The following is a 24422-nucleotide window of genomic DNA, read 5'->3' as shown; positions in this document are numbered from 1 at the left end:
AAGCAACAGCTGGCCATATTCTGAATGGGAAAGAACTTTTAAAATACAGATTTATTAAAATAGAGCACCTTATGTAATAAATTATAAACAAGTTATAAATAAATTATAAACAAAAAGAATATATTTAAATAAAAAGGTTCCACACTCTGTCACTACACTATTTTACTTAAAACCTGGAGTAGCAGGTTCCATTCAGGATGGAACAGTGTTAGACCAGTGTTTTCCAAACATTTTTTATCATATACTTCTCGAATAAAAGAACCCTAACATATTTATTTGTATTTAACATATTTAGTGCATATTTAATTATACCTGATATCAAGATACTACTGTGTCAATTAGGTACCATATAAAACACATACAAAAAGATATTTTAAAATAATATGAAGATGAAGTAATAAACACATTTTATTTTATTGTATTTATTACCGGTACAAAAAATCTTGCTGTTCTTATTCTGAGTAGTGATAATACTTTAATTTGTGAGTACTGTGAATGCATATGCTCTATTAGACTGCAACACAGTGATTGTTGTTCCTTGTGTTTAAGAGTGATTGAAAATTCAGCTTATCTCATAAATACCTGGTTTTAATGACTGCCATTGTCAAAACATCTTATGAAGACTAGTAGACCCAACAACTGCACTTGCTAAATCACAATACTCATTCTTTCAATTCTGTCCACCTAAAATACAAAGATTTTCTGATGAGATTTGGTCAGGAAATTGCCCTTCTTGACGTCACACAGTTGTTCTTTATAGAACAATGGGAAAATGTTGCATTTAAAACAATTTGAGGTCAAAGAACCACCCAAACTCTTCCTATGAAACATTTTAAATAGGCTAAAAATTCTACTTCCAAGTTTTTTGTTTTTTGTGTTTTGAGAGGGAGTCTCACTCTGTTGCCCAGGCTGAAGTGCAGTAGCATGATCTCAACTTGCTGCAATCTCTGCCTCCCAGGTTCAAGCCATTGTCCTGCCTCAGCTTCCCAAATAGCTGGGATTATAGGTGTGTGCGCCACCACCCCTGGCTAACTTTTGTATTTTTAGTAGAGATGGAATTTCACCATGTTAGTTTTGAACTCCTGACCTCAGGTGACCTGCCTGCCTCGGTGTCCTAATCAAGTTTTAAGGTAGGTAGACAGAATTTTATAAGTTACACACATTCATTCTGGCAACAACATCCCATAATAATAGACATTTTAAAAAACATCCATGTTCAAAATATTCTCTCCAAGATTTGTGTTCTTTCAAAAGTCACCTACTTTCCCACTTAGTGTTCAAAGGGCCTTTACTCTGAAGGGTCAGATTAAGGGAGGGCTGCAGAGAACTTTCAGGAGGACTTGCAGAAGCGACAGTGCAGGTGCTACTGCCATTCAAGTGAGCCCGTGGTTTAATCTTCAACCGGTGGTTTCCTGGCAGGACTCCTGGTAAGCCATGTGTGCCTTTTGTGAGGCTCAGCTGAATGCAGATAACATAGCTCACAAGTCAACCTAATCAGGCCCCACAAATTGCAATGGGCTGTAATGAACAAGTCAGGCCTCTGGTTGTGGGGATGCCCGTATCAAATGTGACCCCAGACAGTCTGACATTTCAACTTGTGAAAGTACTGGTATCGGTCTAAATGGTATATTAATAAAGCTTAATCCACCTTTTTATCAGAGAAAAATAAATAGAATGGCAAGTTTACTGGCTGCTTTCTGCTCCCCAGGGGATCATTGTACATGGTCCACCTTGGAGACGCACTAGTGAGAGGGCACTGCCACTCAGGTACCAGCTTCCCACTGGCACTCTTCAGATTGGCTCCCTTGAACACCAGGGTCTGAAAGAGGTTCAAGGCAATTTCAGTGTGGTTGCTACCACGTTGTCTACTGAGGAAAACTGACGTACTTTACAGATAGGCTTACACCCGTGGTTTTAAACAAAATAGCTCATATTTAGGCAGACCGACTTCCAATACCAGATGATGCTGCTGAGCTAGGTGAGGACTATGAGATAGTAAGTGTAAAGCACCTGCAGAGAGTCTGGCCCAGCACAGGTTCTTAAAAGACGTTTATTTTATGAATTAATGAATGCGTTGAGTGGGTAAAAGATTCCATCAGAACTTTCTAGTCATAACATTCTGCATCATCTTTAAAATTTCTGCCTTGTATAGTCCTAAGTAGCATTTTAAATCAGTCATGGTTTTAGTCAGTGAGATGGCTCCTGAAAGAATATTTTCAAATTCAATTTTCATGACTAAATACTTAAGACCAGGCATTAACCTCCAGACTCCTTGAATTCCTGGGGGTATTCTGGGGTTTGAGGAAAATGAGGAAAAAATATACAAGCTAAATATAGCCCAGATCTGAGGAAAAAATGGTAGCTACTCTTATCGTATGCCTGTTATATTTTAGGAATTAGATGATGCTTCATGTATTTTAGCTAATTTAGTCATCATTAACAACTCTATGTGGTATATCTGTTTTTCTCTCTAGTAAGAAAAGGAGACTGGTGCTCAGAAAGGTTAAGTAACTACCCTAGTTTATACAGCAGAGCGGAGACTCAGGGCTCTGAATCCACGTCTTCCTTATGCCAGCCCTTGCTCTTCCATTCAAGTCCTTACTGTTGCCTATCTGCCCAACCTGCCACCAGCCTCTAGTCTAGGGGTCAATTACAGCCTAAGAGCCAAATTAGGTCTTCTGCTGCCTTTGTAAATAAAGTTTTGTTTCAACACAGTCCATCTCTTTTTTTTATGTATCATCTATGGTAGCTTTTGCACTACAATGACAGAGTGGAGTAATTGCAACACAGCCATATGGCTCACATGGCCTAAAATATTTACTAACGAATCTTTCACAGAAAAAGTTTGCTAACTTCAACCAACATGGCACATGTATACCCATGTATCAAACCTGCAGGTTGTGCACATGTACCCTAGAACTTAAAGTATAATAATAATAAAAGAAAAAGTTTGCTAACTTCTGCCTAGTCTAGACATTTTTGTGTTTGCAAGTCTATCCCTTCCTATTAGAGGGACGATACACACTTCTTTCTAATTTAATCATTTCCTCTTTTCCAAATACAAGGGTCAACTTTAATTTAGAATATGGCAAATGTTCTTCTTATATAACTGGAGATTTTGGAAAGCAAATAGTTTTTGGCACTAAAAATCATAGGAAATATGATAACATTTAATCAATTTTCCTTTTTGATATGCCAGAGGTACAATTGACACAGTTACCATGCCATAAACCACCAGATTCATTAATAATGTTGGTTCGCATTCCCTATTATAAGAAATCTAGAACTAATTGCTCTCAATTAATCTGGCTCCACTCTTTGATAGCTTATTTATCAGATTGGGAAAGATAGATTTAATAGTGCCTGCTTGAACCAGGTTCTTTAATTGGAAACATCACAGCATTTAGCTCACTTTGTACTCTAGCAATTAAGAACAATTTGGAAAAGTGTTGTTGATTTTTTTTACACTATTGTCTCCTTGATTAGATTTCCAAAGGTCCAGACAAAACAAATGACAACACTAGCTAGCACTATCGGTACAAACAAAAGCCTAACAGCCAAATTACTTACTATGAGAAATGTGAGCCATCCCCATCCATTTCTTCAGTGTCTTACATTTATTTCCCCATATCCTTGTCTCTTGTGTAGGTTAGCGGCAATATCTCTTATAAAAGGCATCATTTTATACCCACCTTTACACAATTATCTTTTCTCCAAATAAGCCAAATCAACAGAAGAAATTATTTTTCTTGATTAAGCACCCACATTTCTCTTGGGAGGGAACAAAACAAACAATTAATCTTTCCTTATTTGTTCTCAGAAGTCCCTGCCTCTTTAAACTCAGGCTATCCAGGTACCTGTGGCAGCCAGTCGGCAGCAATTAGGCCTGAGCGGAAAATGAATGCACTCCAGGCTGAGGGCCTAATCTGCTGAGAGGCTGTGTGAGAGGGCAAGGTTACACCAGGAAAATTCCCTTGTTGTTGGAACACTGTTCAAAATTACTACCTGACTTCAGCATAATTAACCAGGCTTGGGAATTTATATGAACTAAGTAATTGGAAAGAATTAGCAAGAGATATGTACATTAATCTTTACCAGTTACACAGTGTTTAATGAAATTAAGGGTCCTGTGCTCATTCTTGACTTGCTTAGTTTGCACACTTTCTACTTCACCTGTAGAACAAGGAGAATATGCTACATGAAGATTAAAACAAAAAAACCAAAACCTCCAACCAAACAAAAGAAAAAAATTCTAGAAGGAGAACTAGAAATAAGCTAAAAAATTCAATAGCAGACTGTTACATAAAATATAATGCATCCATAGTATAGAATATTATGGAGCCTTTGTTAGAATTGTTTTACAGAAGAATCCTATTACCAAAAAAATCTATTAGGAATACATGCTAAAGTATTCATGGACGAAAATACGATATTTGGCAGTTTCTTCAACATAATATGGTGGGAGTAACTGAGGAATACAGAAAAGATTTCCCCTGAGTTGATCATTGTTGAAGCTGGATGATAGGAACCTGAGATTTTATTATTTTTATACTTTTTATATATTGAAAATTTCCATCATAAAAAAGTTAGTATTTAAAAACCTTATCTTACAAAAACATGTAATACATAGTAAATGCATATGGTACATTTTTAAGTTGAAAGAGGAATTTACAAAGCATTATAGATGATACAGTATTTGAAAATATATTGTTATAAATATGCACAAGAAAAAGACAAAGAAGGCATACTATAATTTTGACATTATGGGCCACTATTAATATTTATTAGTTAGGAGCTGGCCTGTGCATTGTGGGGTGTTTAACAGCATACCTCTATTTACTAGATGCTAGTACATCCTCAGCTGCGACAACTAAAAGTGTCTCTAGACGTTGCCGAATGTTCCCTGTGAGGCAAAAACTGTCCCTGGTTCAGAACTATTGTGCTTTTTTTTTTGAGACAGTCTTGTTCTCGTCGCCCAGGCTAGAGGGAGTACAATGGCAGAATCTTGGGTCACTGCAACCTCCACCTCCTGGGTTCAAGTGATTCTCCTGCCTCAGCCTTCCAAGTAGCTGGGATCACAGGGGGCTGCCACTACGTCCAGGTAATTTTTGTATTTTTAAAGTAGAAACGGGGTTTCGCCATGTTGGTCAGGCTAGTCTTCAACTCCTGACCTCGTGATCTGCCCACCTTGGCCTCCCAAAGTCCTGGGATTACAGGCCAGAGTCACCGCGCCCGGCCCAGAACTATTATTCTAAGTGGATACATCACAGAAAATTATTTTTGTTGTTTGTTTTCCAAAGATGTTGGATATGTGCATATATATACGTATTATATAGTGAGAACAATAACAAAAATACTGTTATTAAAATATATTAACGTGCAAGGAGAGAACTTTAATGTCTGTGAGGAAATAGACTACTTCCATTAGAAAGTAAATGACTACGAAATAGACTTGTAATGATCTTCCTTGGATTAAACTGGAGTCATCAAGCTAAAAGTGAAACTCACTACAAAAGCTAGTTCTTTCAAAACCCATGATTCCATCACACACAAATCTGAAAAAATACTAATCAAAAATATCTAAAGAATAATGTCTGCCTTCCTAGAATCTTCTCTGAATGGAAGATTGCAGTATTGAAAGACAGTAGAGCCCATAGCCACCTTAAAAGGACTAATATTCACAGAAATATAATGCCAACTCAGGGTTTATGTTTTCATCAGATAAAACCATCTACTGTAAGAGAAGTCTGAATGTGAAGAAAAGGTAATATGTGGTCTTTCTGTCCATATACACGAAATGACACGACTTGTTTCTAAAAGGGGCTTTGAGTTGGCTTTCTGGAAATTAGTACAGGTCTGTACAATGTCGTCACCCCACATCCCAACAGCCTTCTTTCTAGAAGCAGCATGCAGCTGTGAGCCATGAAGCAGCAAGGCCAGCTCTAGAGGATAATTAATTAATTAATTAATTTTTCAGACAGAGTCTCACTCTGTCACCCAGGGTGGAGTGCAGTGGCACAATCTTGGCTCATTGCAACTTGCACTTCTCAGGTTCAAGCAACGATCCTGCCTCAGCCTCCTGAGTAGCTGGGACTACAGGCACGTGCCACCAGGTCTGGCTAATTATTGTATTTTTAGTAGAGATGAGGTTTCTCACCATGTTAGCCAGGCTGATCTCAAACTCCTGACTTCAAGTGATCCACCCACTTTGGCCTTCCAAAGTGCTGGGATTACAGGCATGAGCCACCATGCCCCACCTAGAGGAGAATTTAATCCAAAACATTCACCTTATTAAAAGGGGGCTCTAGGTGAGGTCACTGAACTTAATGACAGCTGAAGGCATTTTTAAAAATCAGTATGCACTGTCAAACCAGGTGGTCAATATTTTATAATGCATAGGTTTAAAACTCCCAAAGTTTTATGTTTTAAGCCCAGTCAAAGCTCTGGGGCCACAATCCACTAGAGTTAATATTTTTATTCATTTCCCTTCTCTCACATAAATCCCTCTCTATGAAATACCTATTTTTGATATTTCTAATTGCCATTACTGATGTGGTCTTTGTGTCCACTGGCCTATGTCACCTCTGAAGGCTCATTACCCATAGCTTGGTAGGCTTGGCTTTCATCAGGCTTGTCTACCCAAGGTGAGCAAGAATGCATTATTTGAATTTTTAAAATACTGGTTTATTTCCTAGAAAAGAGAGTGTACTGTTTTCCTTTAAAGAAATAATATATATAGATGGTTTCAGAAATTTAAAACACTGCTCTGCACTAAAAATTATTTTAAGTGAAATACATATCATTTAAAGGAGATATATCATATTTAAAGTATATACTATATTTTGAGATCAATGGAAAGCATATAAATCACTGAGAAAAATAAAATGTATTTGAAATGAAGTAGTACAATTCTCCATGGTTATAATGCAAGACTTAAAAATATGAAAAGAAATATCATGCATTGTTCTAAGAAATTATTTGTAGCACTAAGATTATTTTAAATGAAGTACATATCATTTTGAGATAAATGGAAAGCATGTAAATCACTGGGAGAAATAAAATATATTTGAAATTAAGTAGAACAATTATCCATAGTTATAATGCAGGCCTTAAAAAACTATGAAAGGAAATGTCATACATTGTTCTAAGAAATTATCTGTAGCCTTCATAAAGAGTTTTCAGCTTAGCACAAAAAGTCTTATAGAACTACCATAAAATCTACAAATCTATAGGTCACTGTCTACAAAAACTAAATTTATAAAACAAAGGCTTCTAAAGTTTTTTTCATTTTCATATTTTGTCAATATTTTCACCAATTATGATGACAAACTTGTCTGCTAAATCCTAAATAAGTAGTTAGGGTTTTTCTGTATGAAAAAACCAACCACTGAAACTAGGTTATAGGATTTCTAACCAGGCACAACAGAAACATGTATGTACAACAGAATCTGAAAACATGTGCTAGCAATGATGGATTTAAGTTATTAACAGATCAAAAAGAGATGGATGGTGGTTTGCTTTTCTTAATCTACATCATCATCTAGATCTATTTAAAGATATGTGGCACACTAACAAACTTGGTTAAGGTTTCGATAAAATCAGTAAAAATAATCTGCCCCCGTTACATTGAGTCTGTATCGATCAATAAAATCACTTGTAGAAGGACGGTACTGTTAAGTACTGACAATCCCAGCCATTAATATTATTTAACACACTGTTCACAATCTTTAACAAGAACAAATAACAGTTTGTCTCATGTTATAAGCAGGACCTTCATAGAAACTGTATCTACAGGCTTCTATGGTGATTTTATAAAGTTGAAATTATACATCCCTCTTTCATCAACCCCCACCCCTTCCCAAATACATAGGTCTTGTTCTTTCCTTCAGATGCAGTTTAAAGGAAATCCTTGGTAAGAACCAAGACTGCCATGACAAATCACTTCTTAATCTAAAACTTCTAAGAACCTGAGTTGTCAGGGTCAGGGTGGCAATAAGCATAGATAGCATGGGGCTTCCCTGCTGCATTGTGACTTTACTCAGCTTCATCAGTGCCTTAACCTTGTCAGATGTGGATTAAAGGAGAAATTTTCAACAAATCCTCAGCCTGAGTTGGATGGCTAGAAACACATATGTTCATGTCTGACCATGTTTGACTTAAGACCACAAAAACGGAAGGTGGAGAAAAAGAAAGACAAACATATTTTACATAAGAATGTTTTTTTACTTATATAGACATCCACAACTACATGAATGATGAGAAAACACCATTAAGAAGTAAAAGTAACTTAGAAACAATAATAATTTGAAGACAGTAATTAGAAACTGTTCTAAACTTAACCATTGTAGTTTTCATGACTCAAAATACTAGCAGCCTTTGAAATGTAGTGGTTTGTGATTTTGATGGGATGAGCAAGAGGGAACCCCTTCTCTGGAAAGTGAACCTGGAAAGCGTTGAAGACCTGAGTCTCAGTTTAGTTTAATCTGTTGCTCTCAGCTCAATTATGGCTTCTCTACAATTCTCATGAAGTGATTTAAACAAATAAGCAAGAACTTGGGGGTCTTCACAGGACTTAAAGAAAAGGCTAAAAAAATATTAACTGCTAGTACTATTTAAATAAATGAGAAAAAGGTGAAAATATGTACCTAAAAATGGCTTGTGGCCATAAAATAGAAATTTTAGGAAATTTAATAATAAAATGTCAAATTTATAAGTAGTTTACAGTCATGAAAAATAAGTCCATGAGTACACTCTAGTATGGATGAAAATGTGGTTCACAAAATAGTTTAAGGACTAAAAATTTTGTGGTTTAGTGCTACAAACTAGTAGTTTTGTACTAGTATTCCAACTAGCACATCACTGCTTATCAAATGAGAAAGAACACCACAGAAAACATCACATGGTGATAGAAGACACCCCCTGCCTGACACTTAATGACCATTTGTCTCGGGAGGCAGACAGGATGTTGTTTAAACATTTTCATGAAGCAATAGTGATAAAGGCAGCAAAACAGCTACTGACTCAACAATTTTCAAAATAAAATACCAGTTTTTACTGCATCATGGGGAAGGAAATCAAGTTACTGCAGAATCTTTAGGAAAGTGAAGAAGCTCACGGAAAAGATAACAAGTGGAAAACGCAGCCAGTGTAGGGAGGGGAAGGCAGTCTACTTTGGAGGAAAATTTTTCTTAAACACTGGGGGTGTTTGCAAAGGGTCAAAGGCAGACACAGAGACTCTATCATTCAGAGATTCTGTTATTCTGTAAACCCCATGTCATTAAGCCTCTATGTAGAGTGAGCTATTTTCCTTTCTTTCTTTCTTTTGCCTATTAAACCTCTGCTCCTAACTCCTTGTGTGTGTCCGTGTCCTAAATTTTCCTGGCGTGAGATGATGAACCCTGAGTATTTACCCCAGACAACATAGCTGCTTCAGTTCCTTTACGGGTGTGTAACCTAAATTAATGCCATCAGTGTGATCAGAAAAATAAAAAAAAACAAAAACAATGCCTTATGAAATCTCAATTGATAGTCTTCCCAAATGACAAGCAAAAGCAAATAAAAATTCTCTCAGTAAATTCAGTTCAATTCTAGCCCCAAAAGCTGCATGAAGATAAAGATTCCAGGAAATCAGGTTGGGTATGGTGGCTCACACTTGTAATCCGAAGAACTTTGGGAGGCCGAGGTGGGCGGATCGCTTGAGCCTAGGAGTTCTAGACCAGCCTGGGCAACAGAGCAAGACCTCATCTTGTCTCTAATATATATATATATATGTGTGTGTGTGTGTGTGTGTGTGTGTGTGTGTGTGTGTGTGTGTATTTTTTTATTATATATATAATAAAATATTTTGAAACCCCAAAGCTAGCAGAAGGAAGGAAATAAAGATTAGAACAGAGATAAATGGAATATATGGAAAGAAAAGAAAAACTATATAACCTAAATGAAAGGGACAAATGAGAATTTGCCCATTCTAGAAAGAAACACAGAATATACCAAGACTAAACCATGAAGAACTAGAAAATCTGAACAGGTCTTTGGTAGGATGTTTAATCTATAATCAAAAATCTCCTGACACAGAAAAGCTCTGGACCTGATAGCTTCATTAAATTCTATCAAATATTTAAAGAACTGACACCAACCCTTTTCAAACTTTTCCAAAAAATTTAACAGGAGGAAATATACCCTAACTCATTCTAGGTAGCCAGCATTACCCTGATACCAAAGCCAGACAAAGACATCCCCAGAAAGAAAACTACAGACCAATATTCCTAACAAGCACTGATGCAAAAGTCTTCAACAAAATACTGGAAATCTAATTCAGCAGCATATTAAAAAGACGATATTGGCCGGGCAGGGTGGCTCATGCCTATAATCCCAGCACTTTGGGAGGCTGAGGCGGGCAGACTGTTTGAGATCAGGAGTTTGAGACCAGTCTGGGAAACATAACAAGACCACGTCTCTACTAAAAATACACAAAATAAATAAATAAATAATAAATAAATAATTAAAAAATAAAAAGACTATAAAGTATGACCAACTAGGGTTTATTCCTGGACTACAAAGATGGTTCTACATATAAACATCAATCAATGTAATATACCACACTAACAGAAGAGAAACAAGAGAAACAAACCACATGATCATCTAATTGATGTGAAAAAAAAACCTTTGATGGTCAGGTGCGGGGGCTCACGCCTGTAATCCCAGCACTTTGGGAGGCCGAGGTGGGTGGATCACCAGAGGTCAGGAGTTTGAGACCAGCCTGGCCAACATGGTGAAACCCCGTCTCTATTAAAATACAAAAATTAGCCAGGCGTGGTAACAGATGCCTGTAATTCCAGCTACTCAAGAGGCTGAGGCAGGAGAATAGCCTGAATCTGGGAGATGGAGGTTGCAATGAGCTGAGACCATGTCAAAAAAAAAAAAAAAAAAACCACTTCTGGCAAAATTCAACACCCTTTCATGACAAAAATATTCAACAAAATTGGAACAGACAAAATTACCTCAATATAATAAATGTGATATATTTAAAACCAAAGTAAACATCATAATTAACAGTGAACGACTGACAGCTTTTCTTCTACAACCATGAACAAAACTATGATGCCTGTTTTCCCCATTTCTATCGAACATAGTACTCAAAATTTAAGCCAGAGCAATTAGGCAAAAAAAAAAAAAAAAAAAAAAGAAATAAAGGCATCCTAATTGGAATGAAAGAAGTAAAATTATCTTTGTTTGCATGTGATATGACCTTACATGTAGAAAATCCTCAAGACTCTACAAAAAAAAAACTGTTATAACAGGCAAACTGAGCAAAGTAGCATGATACAAAATCAGTACATAAAAATCTATTGCATTTTGATACACTAACAATGAACAATCCAAAAAGGAAATTAAGAAACTATTTCCATTCACAATAGCATCAAAGAGAATAAAATACTTAGGAATTAACTTAACCAAGGAGGTGAAAGACTTACACAATGAAAACTACAAAACATGTCTGAAAGAAATTAAAGAAGATGCAAATAAATGTAAAGATATACCATGTTCATGGATTAGGAGACCTGAAATTGTTAAGATGTCACTATTACCCAAAGTGATCTATAGATTTAAGGCAATCCCTATTAAAATTTCAAAGAAATTTTTTTATTTTTGCAGAAATACAAAAATTCATTCAAAAAATCATATGAAACCTCAAGGGGCCCTCAAATACCCAAAATAATCTTGAAAAAGAAAAACATAGCTGGAAGAATCACATTTTCTGATTTCAAAACTTTCTCTAAAGCTATAGTAAATGAAAACAGGTGGTACTGGCATATGATAGACATACAGAACAACATAATGGCATAAACAGTACAGAAATAAATCCTCACATATATGGTCCAATGGTTCTTTGAGAAGAGTGCCAAGATCATTTAAAGGGGTAAAGATAGTCTTTTCAACAAACTGTGCTAGGAAAACTGGATATCCACATGCAAAAGAATGAAACTGGATCCTTACCTAACATCACATACAAAAATTAACTCAAAATGGATCCAGGGCCTAACTGTAAGACCTAAACTATTAAATTCTTAGAAGACAGCACAAAGAAAAAGCTCTGTGACACTGGATTTGACAATGATTTCTTGAGTATGACACCAAAGGTACAAAGGCAACAAAAGAAAAAACAGACAAATGGTACTTCATGAAAATTTAAAATTTTCTGCTATCAAAAAAGGCAATATATAAAATGGGAGAATATATTTACAAATTATATTATATAATAAGGGAAGAATATCCAGAAGATACAGAGAACTCTTAAAACTCAACAATGAAAAAAAAACAACAACACCCAATTAAACAATGGCAAAGGATGTGAATAGATATTTCTCCAAAAAAGACACATAAATGACCAATAAGCACATGAAAAGATGCTCAACATCAGCAATCATTAGAAAAATGCAAATCAAAACTACGGTGAGATACCACCTCACATCCATCAATATGACTAATATAAAAAACCCAGAGAAAACAGGTGCTGGTGAGGATGATGAGACATTGGAACCCTTGTGGACTGTTGGTGGGAAATAAAATGGTACAGCCACTGTAGATAACAGTATGGTGGTTCCTCAAAAAATTAAGAATAGAATTACATGATCAAGCAATTCCACTTCTGGGTGTAATACCTTAAAGAATCAAAAGCAGGATCTCTAAGAGATATTTGCACACCCATGTTCACAGCAGCATTATTCACAAAAACTAAAACCTGGAAGCAACTCATGTGTCCACTGACGAATAGCTAAGCTATATATATACACACACACACACACACACACACACACACACACACATTTTTCCCAAGAGTTTTAAAGGTTTTATTTTTACAAATCACAGCAGATGGACAATTAAGCCTTCCCTGCAGAGACTGTGTTCCAACTCGGGCCTGGGACACCGTTCACTGCTGCCAGGAAGGGGCTGGCACCACATATAATAGAATGTCTGTGGCATTCTATTATAGCTGCAGAAAATAAACTAAGATACACAGTGATGAATTTTATCTTTCTTGGATTTTTGTTTTGCCTTATATATCGCAGACTTGGAGTTGAAAAGGTGGGAACCAGGAAGTGCTCAGAGATTAGACAAAAAAAAAAAGCCACACCTAAAGCCTTTTCTGTCTAGCCATAGAACCCAGAGAGGGGCAGCCTAGCAAGACAGAAAACTTGTAGACACTAACCACTCTATTCCAGCCAAATACCATGGAAGAAACTGTGGCCCGCACCTCCACTCATGGCAGCAGAGGCATAGTGGGAAGCCTAGACTTCCACCCTTATAAGGCTGTAATGAGGTGTCGATGATAGGATGGTAACAGACAGCCACATAAGGGACCAGGGCTTTCACCAATCGGTAATGTGCCCCCTCTTATGGTGTCAGCGGAAACCATGTGAGGAGCTTAGACTTCCAGGGCCAATGGCAGTAACAAGGTGCTCCACTCTTTCTCTTCTATAGTGGCATCAGATGAAATCTAGCAAAGAATAAGAACTTTCTACATCTTAATGGTAAAGAGGAGCATGCCTTACTTTCTAGGAATCAATGAGGGCCAAGTGAGGACCCTAATCTTCTACCTTCACCTGGGAAAAACAAGGTGATGTCCTCCACATCCCATCTTCCCCTGATGGAACTGTTAGAGAAAGTCAGCTAAAATAGAAGGTATAAATAAGAGCCAGAGTCTCATAATTATAAAAATGTATAAGATTCAACCAGAATTATTCATTGTACCAAGAACCAGGAAGATCTCAAACTGAATGAAAAAGATAATCAATAGATTCCAACATTAGGATGACAGAGATGTAAAGATTATTGGACAATGATTTTAAAGCAGCCACAATAAAAATTTTTCAATGAGTAATTATAAATACATTTGAAACAAAACAAAAGAGAAACACTCAATGAAGACATATAAAATCTTAGCAAAGAAATAAAAGATATAAAGAAGAACAAATGGGAATTTTAGAACTAAAAAATATAATAACTGATACAAAAACCTTAAGGTAAGGGTTCAACAGTGGAATGCAAGGAACCAAGGAAAGAATCAGTGAACTGGGAGATAGAACAATAGAATTTACCCACTCTGACCATGGAGAAAAAAAAAAAAATAGGCTAAGAAAAATGAGTAAGGTCTCAGGTCCCTGTGGGTCTATAATAAAAAATCTAGCATTCCTGTTATCAGAGTCCTGGAATAAGAGGAGAAAGAGGAAGCAGCTGAAAGTGTACTCAGTGAAATAATGGCTAAAACTTTTGAATCAGACAAGAGACATTAATCTATAGATTCAAGAAACCAGGATAACTCAAAAGGGGAAAAACTTAAATACACATCAAGACACATCAAAATTAAACTTCTGAAAACTAATGATGAGAATAAAATATTGAAAGTAGCCTTTTTAAAACACCTTAAATACAGGGAAAAAACAATATGACAGTGATTTTTTTAAAAATCAGAAACCACGAAGACAAGAAAGAAGTGTCACAATATTTTGAAATGCTGAAAGACAAGAACTGTCAACCCAGATTCCTATATCCAGGGTAAACACAGTTAAAATATTGTAAGGCCCTTGTAATGTTCAAGAGGAAAGTAAAGATAACAGGTAACTATTGAAAGAACAAATATAAATGAATGGGGGAACAATAGAAAGAATTAAAAAAAAAAAAAAAAAAAAACCAGTATTGGTCGCCAATCCAAAAGCAGACAAGAAAAACAAATCACAGAAAAAGATGGAGTGATAGCACAGATGGCTGAACTAACCCCAATTACATCAATAATGATAATAAATTTAAGTGGGAAATTTTAACACATCTTTGTTCTTATAGAATTGAGTGGCCAAGTTAAATTAAGACATTTAAACAGAATGCTTTCATGTACCTCATAAATATATACACCTACTATGTACCCACAAAAATTAAAAATAAAAACATAAATAAACAGAATACTAAACAACACTGATCTGATTTTATATATATAGAGAGAGAGTTCACTGCATTTGAGAATTTAAGAATACACATTTTCAAGCACATATGGTCAATTTTAGTAAATGTTTCATGGACAACTGAAAAAGTCAAAAATACAATACTCTTTGACCCACTGTGGACTACTGACCCAGTGGTACATATCATATTGTATAATTTAAAGAATGAATGAAGGGCAGGCTAGTCAAGTAATAGGGTCTTGTGAAGACAGTAACTCAGGGGCACCTACTATTGTTTAACAAGCCAGCCTCACTCTTGCTTCGGAAGTGTCCACTACAAATAAACTGTTTAAAAAAGGATTTGTATTATTAGCTTAGATTATCCTTAGTCCTGATTTCTGTGAGCTGTTTCTCTTTAGCTCTCGATACTAACTGTACATTTAATTACTGTTTACTCTACAAAAAGAAAAAAAATATAAACAAGAACTATTATTCTCAAAGTGATGTAAGATGTAACTTTCTCAGAAAGATAAATTCCACTTTATTGTAATAAATGGAACAAGTAATGTATGCACAACTCCATGAAAAACCTTTCTCTAAATATTATGCCAGTTTACAGGTTAATGTTTCTACTGAAGAATGGAGGGATGTGCCCATTAATCCACCCTCAAATGAAGAAGTGAAGCCATGACTGAACCTCAACCTTGCCCATCGCTTGTTTTTTTTTTCTAGAAGATTATGGATCTTGTCTCCAATGTACTGAAATATCACTGGCTATGTCTAGGCATTACAAGGATTCTGTCACTCTTTGTTCTCTATCCTTGGAGCACCTTTCCTATTTAAATGCTGATGGCTAGGCAAAGTAGCTCATGGCTGTAATCCTAGCACTCTGGGAGGCTGAGCTGGGAGGATCATTTGAGGTCAGGAGTTGAGATCAGCCTGGTCAACATGGCAAAACCCTGTCTCTATTAAAAATACAACAATTAGCAGGGCATAGTGGCAGATGCCTGTAATCCCAGCCACTTGGGAGGCTGAGGCAGGAGAATCACTTGAACCCGTGAGGTGGAGGTTGCAGTGAGCTAAGATTGCGTCATTGCACTCCAGCCTGGGTGACAAAGCAAGACTCTGTTTCCAAAAAAAAAAAAAAGAAAGAAAGGAAAAGAAAAAAAAAAGCTCTTATAGTGTGTAACCTGAGGAAGTTTTCAACTTTTTTTCCTTCTATTATTCCCTTCCCTACTTGTATATTATACTCCCCACCCCCTTTCCTTCTGGGACTCCAGAAAGAAGTAGGATGTTAGACCTGGATTCCTCTATGTCTTTTGTTTGACGTTTCTGTGTCTGTACTTTATGGAACAGTTTTCCAACTAGAGAGAGAGCATCTACTGAATGTTTTCAATTGGATAACACATTTAATTCTAAGAACTCTCATGTGTTCTCAGATTGTTCCTTTTACACAGCATCCTATTGTAATCTCTGGGATGTAATACCACTGTGAAGCTCTCTGGATTTTTACATCAATTTTTAAGATATATTTTATGTCCTGAATTATCTCTTTCCTGAAGAGTCAGAATTTTAGTTCATCTTGGTCTTTTTGTTCATGCTACTTGTTTTCTTCAAATGCCTGGTTATCATCAGATCATGCTGAAGAAGTAGCCTGGGTGGCTTGGGTAGGATTCCTCTGCTAGTATGTCAGCAGGAGTGCTCGCACAGGCCCCTTGCCTGAGTGCAAACCATATGACTGGAGCGCACAGTCAGGTGGGCTTTTCCTTGGGGTAAGTAGGTGGGAAGGGGGTTGTCAACTTGGGGGTCCTACTATCCACATTAGAAGATTTAGCTCTTCCCAGCATTCTGTTTACTTTTTTGTTGTTTATTGTTGTTTTTAAAGATAATTATTTTTTAAAAAATGTGTCTGGTCACTCTGGTCACAAACATCAGGCTGCATGTATTCTGCACAGAATGAGTAGCCTAGGCATCTGTTCCATGCAGACATTGCTTGGATAGCCCTTATTTGAAATGCTTGGGACCACAAGTGTTTTGGATTTCAGATGTGTTCGATTTTAGAATATCTGCAGATACATAATGAGATATCTTGGGAATGGGACACAAGTCTTCATAAGAAATTCATTTATGTTTCTTATATATCTTATACACATAGCTTGAAGGTAGTTTTAGTCAATATTTTCAATAATTTTATGCATGAAACAGTTTATATTAAGTACTTATGTGTAGAATTTTCCTCCTGTGGCATCTTGTCAGCACTCAAAAGTTTCAGATTTTGGGGCATTCAGGATGAGGAACACTCACTCAACCTGTGCCCTGAATGGATCTACTTGTTTTCAGCTTCCCTGCACCCCCTCTATGCTCTGCCTTACCTGTAGACTCTGAGCCTAGAAGCTCTCCAGCACTGCCTGCACAGGCTGCCTTCCACCTCCACAACAGACCCACATGACCGAGTTTGGGCTGCTGCTTTTTGTGCTCTATCCACTCACATGCTCCCACCACATCCTATCTTCCAGAAAGTTGTCAACATTATTCTTCCTTTGATGATCCTCCCTTTTCCTTGCCCATCTACTACTTAACTCTTGGAGTTTATTCATTCTTAAGTTTCCGTACTTTCATTTCAGTGGAGTCTCAGGGAAGACAGGAAGTCATCTCAAATCAGGAGGCAAAACTATCACATAAACTGTGTTTGATGGTCAAGTCAATTTGGGAAACTGAAATTAATTTATTCTTAAGATTTTTGCTTTTCAGAAACTGGTAAACACTATAAAATGCTAAATTCATTAATTAGTTCATAACTTCATTGGTAATTAAAAATTTTAAATTTAAATTAATTGTGTTAATGAGCAAATATTATTTTACATTTTTAAAATAAAAATAAAGGTAAGAAATATTTCTGGTCTTTAAGTCAAAAGTCAAGGATATTTATGACTTTAAATTTTCTAGAAGCTTTATCTATCTATGAAAGAGCCTTGAATTGCAGTCTCAGGAAAGCCCCCCCTTTTTCATAACCCTGGGCAATTTACTCAAAATTTCTAAGCATTATTTTCTGTGATGGGAATTTGCTGGTTGCCCTCCATTCCCCAACCCACGCTGAGAATACTCCCTTTTCTTTTACCAAGAATACCCTGGTTATTCATTAAGGAAATCACCCCTTCTCCCTCAGCTTCAGGAGCAGGCTTTGATTCACTTAACTCAGTGGGATGGCTGGCCATGGTGAGGTTCAGAAGTGGGCATGCACACGAATATAAGCCAATGAGATCAGGAAAAACATCTGCAGGACTCCTAGTGAAAGACACTGCTTCTTTATTCTGTGAAATCTTACTGAAAACCTTCTTTTCCCCTGTACTAGGCTATGTGCTAAGAGTAGGTGAGGTCTGGAACTGCTGCAGCCCTTTTGTACCACTAGGTGGTCCAGATGAAGCCTGCACCATGGAAAGCAGAGAGAAGCGACAGAGAAAATAACTACAGAAGCTTAATTTGGGCTATGGTTCAAGGTATCTCTGAAGCTAGATCTACCCTTCTGCCTCAAACATCATAGGTGCTAGCTGAGTGCTTATCATTAAGCAAAACTATACAAACACACACACATACAACCTTTATTGGTAAATTAGTATCAAATAATAACTTGTTTTTATTTTCAAGTTAAAACATCCTCCAAAATAGATGAATTTCTAGTTTATATAATTTGGAAATATAAAAGTTTAATAGAAAACTCTTTATTTGGCATAGACATTTTATTGAGATGAAAACCAATTTTCTTCCACTCATATAGAAAGATATTGTTATACTTAATTCTACTTTTACAGGGGATCGATTTCCTCATTCATTAAACCTCAGGGAGTTTTCCTGGGGTATATTATTTAAGGGGAAAGAGATAAGAAAACATAACAATAGCTACTTGATTTCTTATTCAATAAACAGAAAATGATTCTAGGAAATAAAATTAAGGTTCACTGTTCATCATACTTCAAATTACTCAAATTACTCAACTTCAAATTACTCAAATGCCAAATATAACTTCTAATGTCTCCCTGATTAATTCTAGATTTTGATTCTAAGATGCTACATGTACTTAGATATTCAGCTAGGGTTTTTCATTTTTGTTTTAGAATTTGTTTCTAATCAAATCATTTGAAAATTTAAGTAGGAAAATAATAATGGTTCAGAAATGTACTTAAAAAATTAAAACTCACTTATGTAACCTTCATACTATTGTTTTTAATCTCCAGGCAAGTAACACTAAATAGACTTTGCTGTAATTGCTCAACTGTTAGACTCTGCAAAAATGATCATATGGAAATCTCTAGACTGGCAGAAGTTTTTGAAGGTAAATTCACTGATTAGAACCTATCCACAAATTATTTATACTGTGGCTATTCCACATTACTTTGAATAATACGCTTGTTTCTTTCTCCTTAAGATCTGAAATTTCTTTTTGAAAATAAAGTGGCTTTTTCAAATACAAAGTAAAATATTTTTAAGAAACCTATACTCAAAAATACACACTAGGAAAATTTCCTAATCCCTACTTCTCTGCCAAAATAGTTCTTTTAAACTAAAATTACTTAAATTGAATAGAGATGCTAAAATGTAAAAGAAAATATTTATTTATAAATTGTATCTTGAAGACTAATATGATGTTTATTTTCAAATTGAAGAAACAGCCAAATAAATGCTAACTGTAGGCTTTTTTGCCTCTCATTTTCATTAGTTTTATTTCCTTCATTAATTTCATTTCATTGGTGACCAGCAAAAGAATAAAAAAGAGTTTTAAAAGTACAGATGCCAAAACAGGTTGGGTTTCCTTTGTTTAAAATCTCAGATAGAACAAAATTAATTTTGAAAATAGGTAATTTGACCTTTCTTGTTTTTAAGTTAGCCTCTTACTTAAATATAGCACAGAAAATGAAAGCATATGCATAGTTTTTGCTATTCAAGTTATTGATTTAAAAAAATCATCTATCTACTTATCCAGGGAGTTGGGGGATGATAGTCAACTAGGCTGTAATAGTTTATGATTATAAGGTCTTTTCCTTTATCTATTAGAGCCTTATGTAAAGCTGTATGTCAAAGTTGAAAAATTTCTCCTGACTTAGAAAAATCCACAACACATGAAGAAAGGAGCCCATACTGGATGTTAGGAAACTAAAATTCCAGTCCCAACTCTTTAATATATTGCAGGAATTGGGGCAAAATTTTTAATTCCACTAGACCTCAGTTTGTCCATCTCTAAAATAAAAGAGCAGTGTGGAATCACCTTAGGAAATGTGTGGGGTTGTACTCAACCATAGTCCAGAATGTACTAGTTGCCCCTTGGATGGCAGGAAGAGTTGTTTTCTCTGACCCTCTCAAGAGCTGATCTGCCTGTTTTATGGGTGGGAAATTGAGGCCAGAGGGATGACTGTGAAATAGCTGAAGGGCTGGACTATGTAATATCTAAGTTTCCTGTGCACTTAAGATGCTATGGCTTGGAGGTATTAATACATTTTTAAGCTCATGGGCCAGATCAGGACCATACTACTGGCCCTTACCAAGATGGGTTAGTGGCAGGATGGTACCTGATGAGAAAGTGCTGGTGGCACCCACTCCCTGGGTTTCAGACTGGTCCTGAGTATGCATGGATTCTAGCTGGTGTCATGTAAGCAAGCAAAAGAAACAGTAATACTGTCTTACTTCTAAAGAGACGTGAAAATGATCAAGAAATGACAGCTAGGCTAGGATTTGCATTTGATTTAAGATTAATAAAGTGTTCAGGCTTATCTTTGCAACTTCCATCTAGCTCCCATTGCCTGCAAGTAGAATCAAGTGGAAAAGAAAGCTCCCTTGAACTCCTGGAGGAATTAAGTGACAACAAATTGACTATTAAATGCACAACAGGAAGCAAGGGCCCTCTCAGCCCTTCGACCACATCTTTGAAACCTTATTTCTGAGAATAGAAAATTCTAAGCTCAATTTGAGTGTCACTATAAACTCCTCTCTGTGCCAGATGATTTTATTCACATACTTACATCCGAAGTACAAACAACCTAAAATGTTTATACTGAGTAGTAATGGAAATCATGTGTCAAACACAATGAGGGGAACAGAGTAGAACTTTCTTCAGAACTAAAGTTTGAAGATATACAGCATCATGGAAAATCTGGCTTACAAATAAGAATGCATTGTTTACCTATTCCATTTAATTATAGAGAACATGTATTTTTACTCTTTGCATACAATTTTCTGAAGTCTGATTTTTTTTTTTTTTTTTTGGTTTGTTTTTTGCTCTGCAGTGTTGCCTGAAGCTATGGAAGGATCATAGCTCCTCATACACAGTCTCAAAAACCATGGCCACACACATTCTTGTGATGTTAATTCCTATTTCCTTTAAGCTCTCACCCCCAGAGAGAGACAGTGAAGGATTCTTCTAACAAGTCCAAAAGCAAAAGAGCAAACAGTAAAGACAGCCCTCCTTAGATGTCCTCAGGGGCCTTCCGCATGTCAGCTTTCCTATTAGAGCACTGTAAAGACCAGGAAAACTACAAGGGCCAGGAACAGAATTCTGGCATCTTTCTACTGAGAGATAGTCCTCTGAATTTCTCACTAAGCGCAAGCCTGAGGAGTCGGCCTCCCCTCAGCTTCTCATCACCAGTGATTCAGGGACAGCCATTCATAGAGCTCTGTAGAAGAAACGGCATACTAGCTCCACAGTCCTCAGTTTCCCTCCTCAACAGAATCCACCCTAGGGTTAATGCTTAAAGGGCCATGAAGATATCAAAGGGAGAACACAGTCAGGGCTGCTCATTTGTTTGATGTAACGTGTCTTAGATGGGTCAATCATTAATTCACAGCTCTTAGGTGGGAGTCCAGCTCTTTTGTTTCAAAGAGCCAAGATTCCCCTGCCCCCAGTCATGTTCACTCCGTCATTCTCATGTGTCGCTTCTCCAGTGGACTCTGGTGCCAGGGAAGAACCATACCACTGGCCCTTACCAAGATGGGTTAGTGGCAGGATGGCACCTACCGCCTCACCAAGAAGGGTTAGTGGCAGGATGGTACCGGCTGACCTCAGGGCCTGCCCACCCCAGGGCCTGCCCACCCCAGCTCCTGCCCTGCACAGTGTTCTTTGGACTTAATGATGACTACACTGAGCACTCACCTGGGGCCGCTATTTCTTTTTGTTTTAAAACTCAGAGAAGCTGATACTGCTCTACCTTCTCCTTTTGCTGCTTCTGTCACTTGGTAGAGAGATGGTCTTTGTCCTATCTCACTTAGGCAGTTCTGCTTGCTCCTCTCAGCTGCAGAAAAGAGTGTCCCAGTACATTCTTTCTAAATGGACAATCCAATTTTCAAAGAGGTTGGCACTTCATCATTGGCAATTTTTATACATTCCTTTTCAATTTGATTCCAAAGATATACTAGCCAGGCCCGCTGTGAGTTCAGTTTCTCTCACTATCCCAATCAGCCCCACAAAACTCAAAACATAAAGGCTGGGATTGCTATAAAGAAGCAAAAAAATTCTTGGAGGAAAAGCAAAAAGCAAAAAACAAAATAATTTGTAGAGTTGAATTAAAAAACAGATCTCTCCTCAACAGTTTTCACCTTTTTATTAAAATTTCACTTCCCCAATGCATAGAGCCAATTTTAAATAGAACCCTAATTAAAGCTACAATAACCAACCAACAACGTATCTGTAATTTTCCTTTAATTTAGACTCTTTGGCTGCTTAATATATTTCGCATTGCACCCACATGTCCTGAGAAAAAATAGTGAGACATATGATTATTTATGTTACATAAAATGGAGGAGCTAAACATATCTTACCTGTAAGTATGTTTCCAAGCCTTGTCGTCGCTGTTCCAAGACTTTGGGGACCCAGTTCCTAACATGTTTAGAAGGGATTTCTGGAGTTTTTATACATTTCTTAAGCTATAAACACAGAATAGAAAAAGAAAAAAAAAAATGAGATGTCTGTTAATTATAGTGACATTATTTGCAGAAAAAAAGGCCAATAAAAGAAAGTGAACTACTGCTATCTGCAATAAAAAATAGAGGAAAATATAATTACACTGCAATTTTGTCAAACGATTCTTTATTTAGGTATCTTGACTTCAGTTTTCAGAATAATGGTTTTCTGTATTGGTAGGTATTATTGTAGACAGTTCAGATTGAAATCCTTTTTCCTGAAAAATTAAAAACCTAGTAAATGAATAAAAAAGAAAGTGAAGAAATTTAGTTACAAAAATCAATTAATACAACAAAATTCTGCTTGGATGAAGGACTTTCCTGATAAAAGGTCTTTCTACATATTTTTCATATAAAGAAATCAAAACAAAATGCAACTGTATATAAGTATTGTCCCTAGAAATGCCATTAACTAGACCACATTTGGAGAGAGAACTTAAAAACATAAAGCTCTAATCTTTTCAATGTTCCTAACAATTACTTTCCAACTCCATTCATGAAAACTGAATGATAGTTCTCAGCTAAGCCTTTTGGGACAGCAGTTTTAGGGGATAATATAAATAAATAAAAATTATGTTGGAAGTTGCATTAGAGCTATCTGTGGTAGGCAAAATAATCCTCCTTCCCCCAAAATAATCAAATCCTAATCCTGCAGATGTTACCCTATATGCCAAAAGGGACTTTGAAGATTTGGTTAAATTCATGGTCTTAAAATGGGAAGATCCTCCTGGATTACTGGGGTGAGCTCAATGTAATCACAAGGATCCTTATAAAAGGGAGGCAGCAGAATGAGGTGGAAAGAGACTGGGAGAAACAATGTCTCTGGCTCTGATGATGGAGAAAGAGGCCATAAGCCAAGGTGACCTCTAGAAGCTGGAAAGAATGGATTCTGCCCTAGAGCCTCCAGAAGAAATGTCATCCTGCTGACACCTTGATTTTAGCCCAGTGAAACCCACTTCGGACTCCTCACATCAAGAAGTGTAAGACAACACATGTATATTGTTTTAAGCCACTGCGTTTATGGTAATTTGTTATAGCAGCAATAGGAAACTAATACATTGCCTCCATAAGTGGAACGTGCTTAATTGCTAATTAAAAATTTGAAAAAACCTACCAATGTTGCTTCTTTACTACACATGCACAGAAACAGCATAGTAATGAATAAGAAAATCCATAAATTAAACCTGGGCAGCTAAACTATAGTAAAAAATTCTTTCCATATGTAAGAGTATATTCACCCTTAACCAATCTAGGCTGAAATTTGTTGTACATCATGAAGAAGGGGCCCATGTACTGGCTAGAGCAGAGCGGCCACCTTTGCCTCTGAGGTAGAAGTCTTGTACCGAGAATGGTAAAGCAGCAAGAGCCTGGGTCCCTGACGATCATGAAACCGCCACACCAGCACCAGACATTTATGAAGGGAGGGATCAAGTTGTATCTGTTAATGTCACCATTATTTTGGTTTTAGAGTCACTTACAGTCAACTCTAATCCTACATGAATAAGGATGTGGCTAGCACTGCTAGCTGCTTAGCAAATATTC

At 36.6% G+C, this 24422-nt stretch overlaps 1 protein-coding gene across 4 annotated transcripts in view; it reads right to left on the bottom strand.

Moving 5' to 3' along the window:
• The window catches only part of SNX24 (sorting nexin 24), a 177544-nt gene that overhangs the window by 41317 nt on the left and 111805 nt on the right, over nucleotides 1–24422 (bottom strand). For 3 of the 4 annotated variants that reach the window (XM_009208978.4, XM_031666430.1, XM_031666431.1), the window contains one exon: nucleotides 22740–22844. In XM_009208978.4, the coding sequence (XP_009207242.2) occupies nucleotides 22740–22844 (105 nt within the window). Of the gene's footprint in view, nucleotides 1–20044; nucleotides 22245–22739; nucleotides 22845–24422 lie in introns of those variants that run through there. The other variant, XM_021939626.2, reaches the window with a different exon arrangement.

Source organism: Papio anubis, chromosome 5 (assembly GCF_008728515.1).
Source record: "Papio anubis isolate 15944 chromosome 5, Panubis1.0, whole genome shotgun sequence".
Lineage (NCBI taxonomy): Eukaryota > Metazoa > Chordata > Mammalia > Primates > Cercopithecidae > Papio > Papio anubis.
Note: the sequence above shows the minus strand (reverse complement) of the source record. Positions and strands in the feature narration are given on the sequence as shown.